The 19,897-nt window shown below is 47.1% G+C and overlaps 1 protein-coding gene across 1 annotated transcript; it reads right to left on the reverse strand.

Annotated features, from left to right (window-relative positions):
* Window positions 1-71: 71 nt before the first annotated feature.
* LOC144168625 (chitinase-3-like protein 2) lies at window positions 72-17,794 on the reverse strand. The gene is made up of 5 exons (XM_077697572.1): window positions 17,609-17,794; window positions 15,667-15,863; window positions 11,133-11,343; window positions 6,682-7,352; window positions 72-785 (listed from the first exon to the last, which is right to left on the reverse strand). Exons 1-5 carry the CDS (start codon window positions 17,792-17,794, stop codon window positions 512-514), a joined length of 1,539 nt encoding a protein of 512 aa, XP_077553698.1. The 3' UTR covers window positions 72-511.
* Between the last annotated feature and the right edge of the window lie 2,103 nt (window positions 17,795-19,897).

The following is a 19,897-nucleotide window of genomic DNA, read 5'->3' on the forward strand; positions in this document are numbered from 1 at the left end:
CAGGAACCAAATGTTAGTTACATGGATGAACATCTGGTAGGCCTCATGTCAGGAGGAAAATACGGAGCTTCACAAGGAGAACAGAGCATCACAAGGAGAGAGTTCAGGCCGGAACTTCATGGCGTAAGCGTGGGAGGAAGATGTTTTCGCAGAAGTCATAAAAGACATCTCGTAGTTAAAAAGACACGTCAGAAGATGCGTCAGTGGGTGATTCTAAATCATTCTAGTGCAACCCCCCTACCTCACTTGAAAAGGCAACGATCCAAAATGCATGTGTAGAGGATCCCTTTTCTTAAACATGTTCAGCACGTGGTTCCGTATGGCAAGAAGAAACTAATTTGATACAGCGTTATAATTGCAATGACCAAATAACGTACACTGAAGAATACGGCTATGTACGAAATACAATTGAACTATTCTTCTGTATGCAGTCAATATTACTACGACATTTTATGAAACAATTGTTGCCCCAGCATAGGCCATGCAAACGGCTCTGGCGGGGCAACCGCGCTCAGGTATTATTGAAGGCGGCCGAAAGCGCGTAATGGCCGTTGGCGAAGATGGTTCTGGTAAGCGGGTACATGTCCGTTCCGTTTCCCGGCGGGCCGCAGTGCCCCGAGAAGTCGTCCCACTCGGGGTCCCAGACGCCCAGACAGGGAGCGCCTCCGGTCACGTGACGCAAGGCTTCCAGGAGCTGCGACAGGCTGCTCCTGTCCTGGTACGCAATCCACTGGAGCTTGCGCGCGGACAGTACGCCGTACTTCAGCCGGATGCTCATGTTTCGGCTGCGAAGGGAGGGGACAAAGAGGGAACGAGAGAGAAGACACTTTGACGTTGTCTGCCGACCATAGTTTCGGTGCACGGCAGTTGCCACCAACTGAATTCAGCAATTCTTCAGCTCTGAGCAAGCCTTTATTAGCATCTTGAGGTTGGAAGCGCTCACACAACAGGGATGAAAGTAGAAAAAACAGAGACGACACGGCGCTTACTCCTAACCATTTGTTTATTGAAAAGAAACACAAATACATACTTGCAACATCTCACGTGGTGCGTTCCTGTTAGTGCCGTGCGAGGTAGCGCCGTGTTGTCTCTGGTTTTTCTAAATTTGCCCCTGTTGTGTGAGTGCTTCCACCCTCAAGATGAGCAGCTCCCAACTAGCCCGATTGTCCGTTCTACTCCTTTATTAGCGCTGTCTTAGTGCTAAGCTTTGTGCATGTAGAAGTTTGGTTATTCTCCCAGCAAAACTAATCGAATGTTTATATTTCGGGGATAATTAGCAGGGCACCGGACAAAGGTATCGATGTTTGCGCGTCAGTGCGCGTCTCGGTCTCGAATAAGGAGCGGAGATGAAACCTTTCATACCTCGCATTAGGGATGCGAAGCGTGAGGCGGTAGTCGCTTCCGATCCTCATTCCAATTTTTCCCCTTATGGCGGCGCAGAAAGAAAGACCACTCTCCACAATCAAAAGACAGTGACAACGAGTCCTTGCCGTCATGAAGGACTCGGCACGGTGCTTCCAGCTTTACGTAAACGCACTGCACAAAAGTTAGGAAAAGATTTCCAACGTTGTGGAGTATAAACTGTAGTTCGGGGTGGTAAAGTTGAATTTTGTTGCGAAGCCACGAGGCAGTTATCCCAAGCTAAAATCTGCTGAGAAAGCCGACACTACACGGAAACGCGCGTGGTTAACTTACAGTTTCTGACAATTTTCCACATCATTCGTCTGATAGTGTCTTGACAAGAGTAGTGCTTTACAGGTTGATCTAAAAGCCTGTGTTAGGCAACAAAAATGCTTCAGGAAAGAAAGACATTATCTAGCGTTACAAGTGAGTGGTTGGAAGAGCATATGAGGCTGGGACATTTCTAATCATTGATGCATTATTAAGGTATAGTAAAATCTCGTTAATACGCTTTCCACGGGATCCCGAATATAAAACGCATAATGCAAAAATGGTATTATCCAAAGAGGGTAAAAAGAGGAAAATAGGCATATTCCGTCAGCAACTCACTGTTATTGGGCAACATTAAAGTAGCCGGTGCATTTGTGCTACACTTTCTTTTTTTAACGTCCAGGAGTAAATTCTTCTGAAACATAAAAAAGGAATCTGCCGGTTATTTTTCGCTTGGCCTGACACTGTTTTGTATGACAATACGTGCCGTTTTTGAAATCGATGAATCCAGCCGCCGGACGCTTAGAAGTACGTCATCGATGTCCAAGAAGAGAGCGATGTTGTCAGCTTTCTCGACCTCTCTATCCTGAACCATCTAAGCAGGACGTCTTCTATTTGCTGATACTTCGCATCTCGCGTTTTAATTTACACCGGGGCTGAAAAACTACAGCTCCTCCCGCAGTTACCCTTGCTGACCGACAATAGTATTGAGCGTTGACACTGGCAAACCGACCTCGCATGCCAAGTCCACGCGCTTGCTCTTTGGGTTCTCTTCGAACTTGCGCACAATTTCTTTTCAACGGAGTGCCTTTCGTTTTCTCGAAGTTGTCGCAAGCCTGGTCGCACCATCGTGCGCAGCAAGAGGGCAGCCAGAGGGTAACAAAAAATTAAAGCCGCTCCACTCAAGGTGAAAGATGTCGGAAGTGCAGAGTAGTGATTCGCCATATTGGGCTGTAGCGCCGTTATCCGCTAACTGCTACACCCAATGAAATTCAAATTTCCCGCGTTCGCAGTGCTCCCGTGCCGTCTGCCTGAAACTGCGGCAGCGGGAGTTCTGTTCATTTTGTGCTTGCTCTTCCTCTCGCACGGGACGGCGTTACACTGCCACTTTTTTTTTCACTTATATCATAAATACGAACCCAACGAGCGTTCCTAACTTAACGCGGGCGCTGGCGGGTAATTAGGTATATTTTGTCTCAAATGTACCTACAGCTTTCTTTGCGCTAAACAACGGGGAGATGTATGACAAGCGCAAGCGGTTCACGAGCTTCGAACACTTATGACTATATAAACAGCTTGGCTTTCGAAGCCTTGGGTTACGCCGTGAAGACAGCCGCTACGACGGAACGCCGTGAGGCTCTACTTGGGTCCAGCGAGCGAGCTACGACGAAAAATGCGCGCAAGAGTAAATTCAAAATGCTACGAGTTGTGCCGCGCCTCCGCCAGACGGCGCCACGGGTCCCGCGACCGAGAGAAGACGCAGTGAAACATCCCCCTCGCGAGGGGCACGATCAAATGCAGAGCATTTCCGGGGGCGCACGACGTTAAGTAGTTTGCGTTACGTTAATGTTGTTGCACTTGTGGCAACTGCTGACGAGAGAGCGCTCGTCAGCAGTAATTTGAATGAGTCAACGATATAAGGCGCGTTCGTAGCGTCCCATTCTGTGTCGGCTTTGTGGCGCAGTGGGTTCCTCCCGCAGGGTCAAGGGATCGAAACCGGGCGCCGGATAGTATTTTTTTTTTATATAGTAGGGAGGGTGCGGACTACGGACGTCAACGCGGGTGACATCGTGAGTTACTGAAATGCTCTGCATTTAAAAGGCTAGCCCCTAAAGTGCTCTGCACTTAAAAATACCTCATAACCACAGCAGCACCAACAAGGCGGGAAGAGAACTAAGAACAGCGTGGGCAACAGAGTGCACGGTGAGAAGTCAGGCAGGGAGGTCGCTGCCTGCCGAGAGCACTGCTCACGTTGCGCACCTGCCTTGATTAGGGTACGTTTTGCCAGATGGCGCGGTGGATCGCCTGAGATATCATCATCATTGGATAGAGCGGCCGCGCCTGGCAGCAATGTTGGCTCCGCAAAACCGGCGCTGCCGCGGCCTCAGCGGCTCTGCAAAGTGCAGATCGTGGCTTGTTGGAAGGCGGGTTGAGCTGGTATAACGAAGAATAAAAGTAATTATCTAGAAATTTCGGTCAAGGTCCACTTTCGCGATCGTATTATCCAATTTTTGGCAAAAATGTGATCGTATTAAACGCGCGTGAATGCATTGTTTCTAAGGGACATCAGCGGGGAATGAAAAGAAAACAGTATTATGCCGGATCGCATCAACGAGATTCCACTGTACTTGTTAGAACAACTTAGGCACGTGTCGCCGAGTGCGTTGCTTCTCCGGCATCACTCACGTATACGGGCGTTGCGTCGATAGCAACATGTGTAAGCAATTCGGTGGTCAAACATTCCATATCTCACTTTTATTCTCCATAAATGAACGTTTTTAACCTCCTCCCCCTTTTTGGGAGAGCCCCAAGGAGAACATGCTCATTCAATTTTCATTTCAGTTTTTTTCGTCCTCGTGACTTCAATTATTTGCCTGGTAACCAGGTACCCTCGAAATAGAAACACTGAACGACGGTTGCGTTAACATGCCCTCTGTGACGCACTCCCACCCCAAAAAAGAAATCGACTTTTTCATCCTCGGGTTGCAACACGCAGGTATTTCGGACGGCAAAGCAATGATGTAAGGCGGTGAGATACAGAGACATGATTACCACACTCTTGTTTTTCATTGTTTTTTGTTTTTTTTTTTTGGCTGTCAATGCAGGTATACTCCAACACATTGAAACATGTGAAATGTAGATTATTAATAATATTCCTAAAATAAAGGCAACTTTTCATGAAATAAGCATTAGTATTATTATCTATATTACAACCGGGTTGTAAGTAAGCGTCGGGGTCATTGACCTTTTCCCCAGTTTCCTCAAAATAAACGGTGCTACCGTTCCGTTGCAGCCAGTCTTCCCGTGTTCTTTTTAAACATACATGTATGATTTTATCTTTCATCTTGCCTCCTCAGGGTGCCCATAAAACTATTCAATGAATGAATTGGTTATTGTGTTTTTCTTTTCTTTTTTACTTTGGGAAGGTATTGTAACACTAGGCGTTACGGCTATCCGGGCGTCATTCCATTTCGGTGAGTTTGTTTAGTTTAACAAGCGTGGGGTTCGTTTTAACCTTACAATATCTGTTCTTTGTCTTTACTGTAAGCTTGCGGGTCTGCTATTGATCATCTGTATACATCTTCTAGGAATGTGCAAATAAAGTCGCCTGAGAAACCGCGGTTGTTTACGTAGGTTCGTTTCGTTCTTTTATTCAAAAAGCGCTGATTTCAAATGCCACTTCGAAAAATAACTCATCCAGTTATCCTGTCCACTAAAACAAGTTTCACAGTCCCCGCGATATGTACAATCTAGCCTTGGGTTGCATGTTCGTAAGTGGAGATATTTCGACGAGGTTGGGGTATAAGTGCAGTCATTACCGGTTCAGCAGCATGTCCTTTCCGCCCTCCGCCGACATTGATACTTAACAGCCTTCGTATCGTCACAATCACAAACAGGCACGTTCGTGCCCCCAGTCCGAATGCACTTACTTATGCACACGCAGTACACTGCTCCGTGGAAATGTTCTATCAATTAGGTACCTTACACTATATACTCCTGGAATGCGTACACACAGTACCGCCCCTACCTAAGTGCAAATTTTCTATCAATTAGGCACCCTACACAATATACTCCTGGAATGCATACGCATAGTACCATCTATATTTAAGTGCAAATTTTCTATAAATTAGGCACCCTGCACAATATACTCCTGGAGTGCATAAAATGCAACTTCGTTTAATTTGAAAGAACTAGGATTCGGTATCTCACTCAGCTCCATTACAGCCTCAAAAGATGTTTTTTTTTTAACGAAAAGAAAGCAAGAAGTATTTAAAAACTTTCAAATTTCGCGCCACAGTGACGTGTTATGAGCAAGAATGACGTCATACGGGCCAACAATGAAGCATAATTTCCAGTGCGTTAACTGCACGTTAGCATTCAAGTGGTGCGCTCAAATGGAACTAGAGGCCCCATTACAGACGCCCAGTCATGTGTCGTCGCGACAGGTCAGTTAGGCGGCCGCCAATCGCACAAACAAGGTTCCGTGACGTCATAGAAAAGTTGCGGGAAATTGGCTAGGGGGTCGCGACTGCTTCACACGTTCTCTTTAATATCTCCGTTATTTGTTCGAAGATTGCGATGATATCGGTATCATTGTTATCGGGACTAAGCAGTCTTTATAATAAACCCAACTTGTATTTTGTCTTCATTGCTCCTTTAAGTGCAAATTTTCTATACATTAGGCACCCTGCACAATATACTCGTGGAATGCGTACACACAGTACCGCCCCTATCTAAGTGCAAATTTTCTATCAATTAGGCACCCTACACTACTCCTAGAATGCGTACACACAGTACCATCCATATTTAAGTGCAAATTTTCTATAAATCAGGCACCCTGCACAATATACTTCTCGAATCCGTACACACAGTACCGCCCCCATCTAAGTGCAAATTTTATATCAGTTAGGCACCCTACACAATATATTCCTCGAATGCGTACACACAGTACTACACATATATCCTCCTGCCCCCCCCCCCCCACTTCCCAGTCTTTGGGGCACACTTTGCAGCTGTCGACTGGAGGACCAGATTAGTCTGGTGAGTAGACGAAGGCAAGCTTAAGCCGGAGCTTTGCAGGAAACCCATCGCACCTAGTATAAGCAGTGGGCTGTCGTGTGCCAGAACATCTCCTCAAAATGTCGAGTTGAAAGGTATTCCTACCCACAATGTTCTTTTTGCGGCCTCTAGAGCCTCCCTTATGGGTTCGTTGCAATGTTACAGTTACCGACTACGTGCCTAAAAACAACAAATTGGTCCATGCTCTGGAACTGATATCAGGTCACCCACCTGGAATTGGTGCTTCTGGTGCACGTGGCATCGTACGGTAGCGCGGTCAGTCCGGCCTTAAGATCACCGGCACCCTGAGGGGGCATCCGTCGACTCCTGGACGCTCCGATGGAATCTTCGATTGCCAGGGAGTATCCGGCGATGGCCAGAGGGTAACAGACGTAGTGGTACTTTCCCCGCTCCGTTTCCACCGTGTGCCCGAAGAAGTCGTGGTACTTGGCGATGCTGTCCGCTGTGTAAGGGAAGAAGCTTCGGAAGTACGACGTGCCACCTCCGTCGTTGGAGCCGGCCGCGGTGAGCGGGTCGACAAGAATCGAGTAGGGCTCGAGGATATTCAGGAGGTGTCCCACGTCGGCGTAGAAGTCTCGACCGCTAGAGGACACCGGCACAACGACGCCCACGGAGAGGCTACGCACCCTCTTGAACGTCTTTACCATGTGCGATATAAGAGCCGGGAACTGGGAGGATCCTTCCTTGAGCGGAGGCGACCAGCGCAGAAAGACGCCGTCGTAGCGGTGCTCGACGACCCAGTGGAGCGTTTTGAGCGTGAAGTTCACCACGGACTCGGCGTCGTGCGCGATGCGGTGCAGGCTGGGGTCGTCGTCAACGCCGATAAAAACGCGCAGGAACGGGTTGCCAGACTTCAGACCCGGGAACTTGGCGAAGGCGTTCTGCGCGCATGCGCAATCGGGAGAAACAGTAAAGGCACGGCACGTGCACGTGCTCTGCTGCTTCGCTTTAAGTGCAGTCATGCAATTCTATCCACCAGTTTCCTGCGATTTTAAAATTAAATGATTGAGTACCAGAGTTACCAGTGCTACGCATGGAGGCAAAAATTTGTGCCAAAAGAACTTGTGCCAAAAATATTAACGTAATGACGCAAACTTGAAAAAAAAAATGATCTTTATCAATTTCTCTTTATCTTTATAAAAATTGTTCTTTATCAAACTAGAAAAAGCTTAACTGAGAATGCTTTTAATTTGGGAATAAATACGCGTGCTTCTACAAAGGTCTGTAGAGTAGTAGTAGTAGTAGTAGTAGTAGTAGTAGTAGTAGTAGCAATAGTAGTAGTAGTAGTAGTAGTAGCATTTGCAGTTATTAGCGTGGAGGCCATCGATATCCAAAGAGCGCGAAAAACTGGTGTTTGGTTACTGTATGATTAGGCTTACAAAAATGTTTATGATTTGCGTGATATGCAGGTAAAATTTTGTAAGTGGGTTATATAGCCCTTATTCTAAAACGTGGTGATGGTCATTAGATAGGACGATCAAAGACACCAAGACCACCAAAAATATGAACCCTTAATAAATAACATGCACAAAAATGGCAGGACGAACAGAAAAATGACACGCCACAGCGCAGTGTGTGTAGTGCTTCCTTTCAGTTCGTCCCATCCTTTTCGCGCATTTTATCCTGCCATATCAAGAGACAAACTCGCCCCTAAGATTTTTTTGATAAACCCTTGACCTAGCAAGAACAGTGATGGCCCCCGGTGCCTGCAGAACCCTCACTACTGCCCTCATTCCCGAGGATGTCTGAAGCCCCGCTGGGTAGTAGATAAGTCTAGTGTTATGAAGTTACAGTGATTAAAGAGCACGTGGAGGATGGGTCCACCATGTGGTCCCTACCTTCTCATGGGAATTTTTTGTTCCCCGTAATTGTGTCGATAGCAAATTTCTTAATGGGCTCGATTCGTGACACTTGAATTAAGCCGTACATTTCGGTATAACTTCAGTAGTACCACTCCGTCAGACCCTCGAGAATTCCTAGGACTGTAGTTTGTCCGGGATGTAAGCGGGCAGGAACCACTTTGTGGACACGCTGTAGTCACAGAGAACATGTCAAGTTTAGCTGAATCAAGATGAAGACCGTCGGTGGAAGCGAGGAGTTTAGCTGAATCAAGATGAAGACCGTCGGTGGAAGCGAGGAGTTTAGCTGAATCATGATGAAGACCGTCGGTGGAAGCGAGGAGGCGGAGCAGGGTCAGAGAGCAATAAAAATGGGGAGGAAGGATTTCAGTGAACAATTATTAACGTCCGCAAGTTTTAATATACCGTATTTTGCTATTCTAAGCACTTCCCGATTCTAAGCACACTCCCCTACTTTCGGGAAAAAATTTGCAAAAAAGTTTGCAGGCGAATCTAAGTCCCCCCTTTTCTAAGAAACCATCATAAGGTGGATTTAAAACGCGGGAACACGGGTCAAATTTGATGTTGTGGCCAAGCCATTTATGTTTTCCCTTAAAAACCACCTAACGGAACAGAAGACGACCTGCTGGGAGATACTGAAAGGGGCGGCCCAAGTGGCCCAATGGACCGAATGGTAGTGGGGGTGACTCAGTATCGTACGTAAGCGGTGACTTTACTGTTTGTACCTACTTTTGTTTTGAATGTTCGTTAAATTAGATATTATTCTTTGCACCCGTCTTGTCGAGATACGCCCGCGAAAAAAAGTTGCGAGGGGGGGGGGGGGGGAGGAAATTCAGGTTTTTTGAATCTAAGCACCCCCTTACTTCGGGCATCGCGATGCTAGAAAAAAAGGGGGAGCTTAGAATCGAGTAAATACGGCATTTCCGTCTACCCCAGGAGCCGTTTCGTGTCTTTCTAAGTTCACCAGCAGCATAGGAGTCTGATATAACCTGATACAGGTGGGGCTTTTATGGACTCGTGTGAGAGCATTGCACAAAATGTCTCGACGTCTCGACTATTAATGGGGACATCAAGACAGAGTTGGTTCATTAAAGATACTGCTTTGTCCCAACATCGAAGTAGCAGTTGTACTGCAAGTTTTGAAAGAGTAACCGAGCTGTCAAAGGAAGCTTATGAAGCAGTGGCTACTCCCCAAACACATTCCGGCGATTTCTCAACGACGCCAGAGAATCTTGTTTGTAAGATTGGCGGTCGCCGACATGGTCCGCGGTGAAGAAACATGACTCGGCAGTTGCGGTGGGACCTCTAGTTAAGTTTGATTGTACTAATTGAATGTTAACAGTCAAATGATACACTGGTAACTATGTTTTAGTGCTGGCCCATATTACATCACTCCTGCCCATATTACGTCACTAAAAGTAAACGAAAAACCCCAGCTTTTTATGTTTCTCGCGTTTTGTTTAAAAAAAAATTCCCCCGCATTTCCCCGAGGGGGAGAATGTGAAAGTGCGAATGCACGGTTGTCGGCCCGCTTGCGGCGCTTGCGCTCGGCCCCCGCAGCCCACCGCCTCGCCGCCTTCTCTTCCATCTCTTCCATCGGGTTTGTAGTATCACGTGTACACCACGCAGTTATCAAGCCGCTATAATGCCGCTGAGTCGCCAACGCACGCCGCTGACGACGTAGTTTGTATGCGTTCAAGATATAAGGCGCGTCACTAACACTGATATCAGCGTCGTGTCCGTGGCTCACTAGCAAGGTATGAGCTAGTGTTTTTTCACGTGGTGTAATTTTGTCGATGATTTGCATGTATGTATTGACCCAAACCAGGCAATAAAGAAAAAAAAAAAGTCCGTGGCTTGGTCGGTAGAGCGTCGCGCTGCGGCCGCAAAGTCTTCGGATCGAAACCTGGCGCCGGATGCTGTTTCTTATTTAAATATAGAGGAGCACTGCGGACGCCGACGCCACCGCCGCCGCCGCCGGCGGTGGATGGTTTGGGATCGCTTATAAAGTGCATTCGCACTTAAAGGAGCCATGAAGACAAAATACAAGTTGGGTTTATTAGAAAGACTGCTTAGTCCCGATAACAATGATACCAATATCATCGCAATCTTAGAACAAATCACGGAGATATTAAATAAAACGTGTGAAGCCGTGGCGACCCCCTAGCCAATTTCCCGCAACTTTTCTATGACGTCACAGAACCTTGTTTGTGCGATTGGCGGCAGCCTAACTGACCTGTCGTGACGACACATGACTGGACGTCTGTAATGGGGCCTCTAGTTCCCTTTGACCGCATCACTTGACTGCTAACGGGCAGTTAACGCACTGAAAATTATGTTTTATTGTCGGCCCGTATGACGTCATTCTTGCTCATAACACGTCACTGTGGCGCAAAATTTGAAAGTTTTTAAATACTTCTTGCTTTTTTTTTGTTAAAAAAACATCTTTTGTGGCTGTAATGGAGCTGAGTGAGATACTGAATCCTAGTTCTTTCAAATTAAACGAAGTTGTATTTTCTCTTCATGGCTCCTTTAAAAGTCTTTCGTGGCTGGACCGGAGTGGCGTGGTTCACTACAGGCTAGTTTTTATATTGAACAAAATTATGTTTTATCTTCATTAAGACCGAACGACGCCTCTACATAAATGAACTCAAGGTCGTATTCCTCTAACTAATATAAATGTAACCCCCGAACCCCCCGTGACCGTCTCAAACGGATATGTTTCTTTAGCCGAGTTCGTGGCCACGTGTGAAGGAACGCTGCAATTCTCCGGCGCAGCCGGTTCCGCGAAACATTCATCACCTGCAGCAGGTCGACGTCAACGTTGGAGGCCTGGAGGCGGTTGCCGCTGTCGATCGTGGCGCACCAGTAGATGGCGTGCGTGCACAGGTGGTAAGGAAAGCTGCTCAGGTTGAAGACGCTGCCGTGTCGCGAGATCCCCGAGTTCTTGGCGTTGAACAGGCAGAAGGTCTTTCGGTCCCCCAAGTAGAACTCGTCGGCCAGCAGTGGGTGCCTGCGAGCAGAGGACGTACTCGTCACTCAGATGGCGTCACGCCAAAGCAGAGAGGGCCCATAGCTCGCTTGGTATTTCTTTAGTGTACTGAGAGATAACAGCGGTGATTAGTTTGACGTAAATGGGAGAGAAGAATATTAAGCCTATCGCACGGGCGTAGGACGACGAAAAGCAAGCCACACACATGGCACCATGCAGCTATGGTTCCGGTGCACAGGTGCCGTCATAAGTAATTGGAACAAGGATTTGTGGATATCACGAAACATTTGTCTTACTGGTTTTATGACCCCATTACCGGTTGACGGGAATATTTTTCTATTGGGGAGGACTTCTTTAAACACACCCCAATGGAGTCAGGCAGTTTGCTGAAGAAGAAATTCCAGTAAGTTTACGAGACCCTGTTCCAATTATTTTTGACGGCACCTGTACGTGCGCATTGTTGGAGACTTGTATGAGCTCTACATTTCAGGTTTAAACGTATGTTTATCCCGGAGGTAATATTAGCACAATAGAAAGACTGCGCTCTCTATGCAACAACTTTTTGTTTCATGATTTCAATTATTCTCGAGATTCTTTCTCGAGTTTGTTTTGTCTTCAAATATTTGTCTTTTGTCTAGGTTTGTCGCCGAGCCTAGCTCCTGCTTAAGTAGCTTACCTTAATAATGCGTCAACTTCGCATCCTTTAGGATTCATGTGGTTATCTTCGTGAAGTTGTGTCATTACTTTACCGTTGAGACGTAATTTTTGGCTTGTATTAGAATTGCTCCGACTACGCAGGCAACGTTAGAACTGTTTGTTTGACATTTGCCCTATGTTATCAAAAGCAATAATCGGTCATCACCCTCACAGCCACGTCTGCCTCGACAACTTAAGAAACGGCTAGAACTGCACGCCTTGGTTTCGTTTTCCAAGCTCGCAACTCGGCGTTTTTTTTTTTTTTTTTTTTTTGGCTGTTTGCGAGCGAAATCCGCGTATCGTGCCAAGCGCACTTCGTGTTGTACCACTGCCTCGGTAGTCCCCTTCGCGTTCTGAAAGGAGCCATGAAGACAAAATACAAGTTTGTGTTATTCAAAAGTTTTCGTGTTTTATAGTGTCCCTTGCGCTTGTCCGAATGCAAACGATGCTTTATTCCCTGAGAAATTAATTGATTTAAGTTAAAATTTTTGATTTTCCCGCTAAATCGTGTGTTTTCGTTGTCAGGAATGACATCACGGGAACCGACCGCTCTACTAGAGTGAACTAGAATACTTTCTAGTTCACTCTTGCTCTACAGCCGATTGGGAAGCCTTGATTACTGTTAGTGAACCTAGATGGCGCAACCATACCGTGACAAGCCGTTTTCTGCCTTTGGTTTGTTTTTGACGTATTTAAATCGGGATTGTTTTTGTTAAGGGAGAAAATAATCGTTTCGTAAAACATAGTGCTCGATCGACAAATATGTCACGTAAGACACCGTCGCTTGCGTCAGTCAGCCAGTGTCGTCTGAGACGACCCCAAAGCCCCGCAGTCCTGTGCAGCTAAAGCAAGCACAATACGCGCAGTACAAACAGCAGTACTCATGGGTACTTCTATGTTCACGTGCGTTTTCGTAACTTCCACTGTTTGTCCCACCATTCTTACGGGTTTAAAAAGAATGTCCCCTAAATTTAAGCCCAAATTGCTCGTCCGGCAAGCTTATAAGCTCTGCGTAATTTGCGTTTGCTTTTGCCGCCCTCCGCGAATCGCAGAGCTGGCTTGTATGACATCATAGGTTCTGTTGCGGGAAATGGGCTGGTGGGTCGCATGACCATTCCCCTTTTTCCTAATCATGTAGCTTATTTGGGCGAACTTTACGATAGAAGTGGTGTCAGTATGATTGTAACGAGGCAATAGCTTTTGAATGAATCAGGCGTGTTTTCTCTTCGTGGCTCATTTAAGGCTGGCATTGGATACCTGCCGCTGGTTTTGTTGTTCAAAAATTTTGGCATTCCATCTTTTCTGTCGTCTACCCGGCCCTGCAGTCGCTTCGCACTCCATTTCATACTACGCATCGAGGCTTACAAACGGCGTCGAGACGCGCAAAAACGTGCTCGAGTGCCACGGCTGCCGCCTCGACTTGGCGCTACCTCTAGATACTGTAGGCCGCAAGGCGCGAGTGCAGTTCCACAGCATTCAACATATACCCGCCGGCAGGGCTTAATGTCATTCCTCTACGCACACGAACCTCGCTCTCTGTTGTTCTGCCGCTCTGTGTCCGTGGATCAACAGCGAAAATTCTTTTTCCGACATTCCCCCTCTATTGTTAATGCAGTTATGATTAGATAAACAATGACAATAGAGATAAGAAAGGTAAGCTGACGTAAAATATGGGTTCACATGGTGAAACGACCTTCTCATTTTCTTCTAAATCATAACACTTCTAAAAGTCAAAACACTTCATGTCGCACTGACGAAAGAGCCTACCGTAACAGCAGATATTAACGCTGCTACGAGTCAATTGAAAACAGAACAGGTTGCAGTCACTACGGGCCGCATACGGCCAGCGCAGCTTGGAGGCCTGTATATCTTAAGCCGATCGTTGCGGCAATGTTTGAAGAACCTGACAACGATTGTGCACGTGGCGCACTAGGTAACTCCTAAACCCTTGTATGTATATTACATCGAGTTCATCGTTTTTGATCATACGTTTGCACCAACACACAAACACTGCACATTTCGTTACGTTCTGTAGCATAAGTGATTGCAGTATCAGCCGTAGCTTAGACGTCAGGAATGATTTGATATTAACCTAAATCGCGATGCGCTAACACGAGGAGAAACATGGTTAGTCGTGTTTGCTTTCTATATCGAGTATTCCTGTATTCCGAGATGGAAAACAGGCGGCCTGATTTCCTGCTCAGTACTGCCACGTGATTACACGCACACCAGGGCATGGCAAAAATATGAATACCCAAGCTATGAGCTCCCATGTCCCTGGCTTGAAATTACCGTGAAAGGTCCCCAGCATAATCAAATACAAAGCTACTCCATATCTTTTTTCAAGAAACCAGTTTAGCTTCCGTGACTTCGCGTGGCACTACGTGGTATAATGGACAATAATGTAAAGTGAAACTTCGCGCCCGTGTAACGCCTGTTCAGACAGTAGGCGACACTAGCGAAAGAGCATTCAAGTTTCGGCCTGAATTTTACAGCGGCTTGAACCTGCAATAGCGCTTTGGAAACTTACCTCGCGTTTGCAGGGACATTTAGCCGACACATTAGGTATCTGTCAAGGTTGCGACAGATAGACGGAAACTCCTTCCCTGTATTTCCGGAATTTGATCGATATGATATCAACCAAGCCCTAAGTAGTAGTACGCAAAATGCAAAATATGAAGCCGAAATTCTAGGCAATGCCCAGGTGTTCTGTCATACAGAGTACACTATTTGATTCGCTTGCAATATCGGTGTATGGACCACTGAAGAACCACCGATTATGGGGAATGAACAGATCTGTAAAACTGCGGGAGAAGTGGGGAAAAGGGGAAAGTCGTAGTTTCCATGTTGCTGACGCGTTCACGTTCAGGCTCAGCTGACTGTTTCACTAATATTATCACTGATTCACCCTGATTCTGTCGTTAATAGGCTGAAAAAAGAACTACGACTATCATGTGAATTGCTTATCAAATACGTAAGATGAACACGTTCAGAATAACGCTCCTCATTTTTTTCCTGTGTGGAAACGCCGCTCATATTGCTCAGACAGCCATCAAAACCCAGTGAATTGTAATACCGCGACGCAAGATCTATATCTTAGATAATATGACATGGCAGTACAAACGCAACAGAAAGAACCATTGAAGAACGTTCTTACGCAAGATGGTGCACCCTAGCGTCACTAAATAAGCCACGCTTAAGAGTACCGACTCTTCGTGCACCCAGAAGCCTGTGGGGGCCATTTTGTTTCTAGCTTGCAGTGTTGCCATCTCTGCAACGAAACTGCTGCCGGTTGTGACGGGCAGTGGGACCGACCGCTCTAGCGTCCGCGCAGCAGAGAGAGAGAGAGAGAGAGAGAGAGAGAGGATAGGCGCCCAGAAACAAAATGGCTGCGCCCATATGTAAACAAATATCACGTGGTGCCGACCGACAAATGAAAATTCCGGCGGCACATAACAATACGAGAAAAGAGTGCCGATACTCTAAAAACCTTTATTTAGTGACGCTAGTGCACCCTGTTACGGTTAAGTGTATGCCGTAAATGAACTTGGTAGCTTTATGGTATTGGTATACGTGCTATGGTAGGTTTTCTCCTCGGGAGGAATGCTATACACCACTTCCTGGGCTGATTGCCGTCCTTCTTACTACCTGGGAGTTCCCGGAAAGTCCGGCGGACGCTCGTCGAGCTCGATGTCCAGCGGGTCGGTGTCCGAGTGCGACATGAGGCCCCCGGCCTCAGCGCCGCGCTGATCCGCGTAGCTCTCCTGCTGGGCGCTGCGCCACCGCTGGAAGGGCTTCCATTGGAGCTCTCGATTTTGCCCGTGGATCTTCCGCACGAGGAAGACCTGGGCGGTAATACGAAGAGCGCTAAATGGCGCAGAACTCGCTGCTCTGCCTAGTCTAACAAGAAAATAAAATACGTTTGAAGCACCACCAAGCGTCGGTGGCTTCCAACGCCCTATATGTGCCCTTCTGTGCCGGAACCAGTGCTGGTTTACCACTTTCACTAAACGTCTTTTGAAATTGAACTGTGAAAGAGCACTCAAACGAAGACAGTAATAGAGGACACAGACACGAGTGCTGACTATCAACTAAGCAATATTTATTGCTTGCGGAAATATAAAGTAAAATACGATGACCTCCCACCCGTGCGTGAAAAAGAAACACAAACAAATGTACAAACTGCAGGCGCATCTTCTATGCCTTGATAGCTCAAATAACATGTTCAAGTACCCAAATACATGTTCGGTAGCCTTGTGTAAGAAAGAACTTGGGTACTTGAACATGTGATTTGAGTTATCATGGCATTGCAGATGTGCCTGTACTTTGTACATTTGTTTGTGTTTCTTTTTACGCACGGGTGTGACGTCATGGTATTTTTCCTTTATATTTCCGCAGGCAATAAATATTGCTTAGTTGACAGTGCTCGTGTCTGTGCCCTCTCTTACTATCTTCGTTTAAGCGCTCTTTCACAGTTTAATTAAGAACGAACTAGCCCAAACCCAAACGTTAGTTAACCTGGTTTGCATGCCACCTTTTTTTATACCCGTCCTACAGAGCTCCTGCAACCTTCCGGTTATGAAAAACTTTAAAAAGTTTGCAGCAAAACACAAAAGCGTTCAGTAACACGTATAAGTGGTATTCTTTGAAAAGTTTAGCTGTCAATTTCTTCCCTTGGCAACTCTGGAAACGGCCACACACATGGCCGATGCGACACGGACATGGCGCGGTTTGGGCCACGGCGCCCACACGCAAAAGAAAAGAAACACCGGCGGGCGTCGTCTGTACCGTTTCAACCAGATTCTCAACGTTGGCGTCAACAGAGACATTATTCGCACTCACATTGGACTCGTGGCAATACTTTCCGTTTAGCCAGGTATAGTTTGCAACGTGCAACACAGTCATCTGCTTAACGCGAACAAGTACCGCCATCCCGCGGAATCCGACGTAACGAGTGACGGTGCACTTACATGGTTGCCTGGATGCGCGCCTCGCCAGTGGACGCGGGTAGGGGCACCAGGTACGTACAGTGAGAGTGGAAACTACATAAACTGATTTTATATTATTCGACAATGCCCCAATACGGCTTCAATTATTTATAGAAATCACTTAGAAATAGCTATTTTTAAGGGGGAAAAGCCACCTGCTACCGAACGGTCAATAGAGTGCAATGAAAAATAGAGTAAAACACACGTCGGGAATTTTTCGGAAAATGTGAGCCCTATTTGTATATCTTAATTCAGGTGAATGGGTGAAACCGGAAATCGTTTCCTAGCGAATTAAGTTGTATGTATGGAGCACTTGGATTCAGAGTCGTTCACGCCGGTTTGCACGATCGCTTTCCCATCCTCCCTCACTACTCGTGCTTTGCCGGATATATACAGTAAAGCCCCGTTATAACGAGCTCCACATGACAGGAAACTTCTACGTTATAAGCGGCACTGAGTTAAAACCGGTGCCGGTTTACTCTGCTTGGACTTCAGTTGGGATCGCAAAGAACCTCGCATACTTTAAGAATTCGATTGGTGTGATTTGGTTACAATGAAAGTTTACTCTGCGCGTTGCTTCGCCAGCGTTCTGCGCTCTGTACCTGGAACATTGCGGCCATGGTGATCATGATGACCAGTATGAGCGCGACCGACAGCACAGGCACAAGTGATCCATCCCGGGCTGCTCGTAAGATGACGCCCCCCGCACCGCCGCCGTCGTGACTGCGCTCGTTGACGCCGCCGCCTCGGATTCTACCGCGTTGGAATGACACGCTGACGTCGTCCATCGTTAGGCACTCTTCTCTTTCCGCAGCGACGACGGAACAGTGTTATTCCGCTTCTGAGACAGTAGTGTCGGCTCCTGGCGTTCTCCTTCACTCGTGACGGCACGGGCCACTCACGTGACCGGACAGTTTCGGAGGTGATGATGATAATGTAGCATGGGGCATACCAGCCCCGGAAGGCGACAAATATTGTAGCAGCACGCCTTCGCGAGGCTAGGAGCATGACGGACACTCTGTGTGCTTCATAATTTAAACAATAGCGACAGCGGGGAGAGGACTACAAGCGACTGCAGCAGAATTCCTTCAGCTAGCAGCCACTGCTATTTTGACGATGGTTTTTACCCACAAGGTGGTGCTAATGATGAATTTTATTAACGGATGGAACGAGCCTTGCGTGGTATGCCGACAACTGCTCCCCGATCAACACCTTTTTGCCACTATGCGCGCTAAATCACCAGGAGTCACTCATGCTTGTGCTCCTCAGAAACCGGATGGTTATGATGATGATGAATAAATCTTTATTTGTAAAGCTGGTGAATAAGGTGCAAAATGTCTCTCCTTGTGATCCAATGGCCTTAGGGAAAATGACATCGTCTAAAGAGGCATACGGAGCGGCTGTCTTTAGAAATTTCTTAATCAAAGCTGATCGCACCGTCGCATGCTCTCGGCAGCCCATAAGAAAATGCCTGACTTCACCTGTTACACCCCACGTTGGGCACAGATTTGACGAGATAAGGTTCAGATTATGAAGCCACGCCGATAAGAGAGAGAGAGTAAACTTTATTAAGTGCGAATGCACTTTATAAGCGACTCTGAATTCCGGCGACCGCCGTCCGTCCACATAGCAACAGCTGCGGGTGCGCGCGCTCCTCGTCTTCCTTGGCAACGGGGGGAGATGGGCGCGCGCTGCCTGGCCGCTGACATGGCACGTACCCACGTGGGGGATTGGCCAGGAATCTCCTCGTCTTCCTTGGCAACGGGGGGAGATGGGCGCGCGCTGCCTGACCGCTGACATGGCACATACCCACGTGGGGGATTGGCCAGGAATCGGGCGTGAGAAGGGCTAATGCACCCGCTTAAAGGAGTACTGGCACGAAATTTCAAAGCTGAGATCCGCTCTAGCAATCAAGTACAACGACAACACAAATAGGTGTCTGTGAATAAATGCATCTTTCTTTCTTTGTAGTTGTGTGTGTGTGTGTGATCTCTCTTTCGCGAACATTACCGAACCGCGCAAATTCAACTCGTGCATTCGCACTTTCACATTCTTCCCCTCGGGGAAATGCGGGGAAATTTTTTTTTTTGAAAAAGAAAAGAGAGAGTGCACGTGGTCCGATTCTTCTCTTCCGGATCTCGTTGGAGCTTGCTGCCTTCTCCGCACGCTCCACCAGCCGAAGATGAGTTTCGCTGCTGGAGCTGACCACTTCTCTCTCCCACTGCTAATGAGAAGGGTTAAGAATTTTGTGAACACAAAAGTTTTTCTGGGAGGCCTAAACCATGTGGTAGAGGGTACACATCTCACCGCAGTGTGAGCAGGTGGCCACACGGTGTCTGCGCTGAGTTGGACCGGATGCGGAACAGTAAGGATGCCTCTATCCTCTCCATTCCGTTGGTAACACCAGGTTGATGTGATCGCCAAGGAGATCGGAAGTGTTCTTTAATGATTCCATTTTAAATGCGCTGTTTTTCTGGAGCTACTTTCAGGACACGAGTACAAAATGTCGCTTGAGGGGTCAACTTGTCCGCGTCTTCGTTTCTAAGCACTCCTACATGGGAAGGAGCCCACTGGAAGCGGACGCTAAGTCCGTTTTAATTTAACCGCTGAAGGAGATGTTGGGAGTATTGGCAAGTTTTATCTGCGGGAAAACCAAGCTCCAAATGTTGTAGGGCTGACTTGGAATCCGTTGGAATTACCGAACGCCGCAGCCGAAGCGATTTGATTGTTTTCAAGGCCGCCTCAATCGCTATACATTCTGCCGTTGTTGATGACGTCAAATGGTCAATTCCAGCTGCCCAGCAAACTTTCATGCCGAGAATCACTAAAGCCGCTACGCTGGTATTTCTCTGTCGACAGATCCGCCCATGAATACGTGAACACAATCTCCG

This window comes from Haemaphysalis longicornis, unplaced genomic scaffold, assembly GCF_048455015.1.
Source record: "Haemaphysalis longicornis isolate Haplotype H1 unplaced genomic scaffold, Haemaphysalis longicornis Haplotype H1 scaffold_2, whole genome shotgun sequence".
In the NCBI taxonomy this organism is placed as follows: Eukaryota; Metazoa; Arthropoda; class Arachnida; order Ixodida; family Ixodidae; genus Haemaphysalis; species Haemaphysalis longicornis.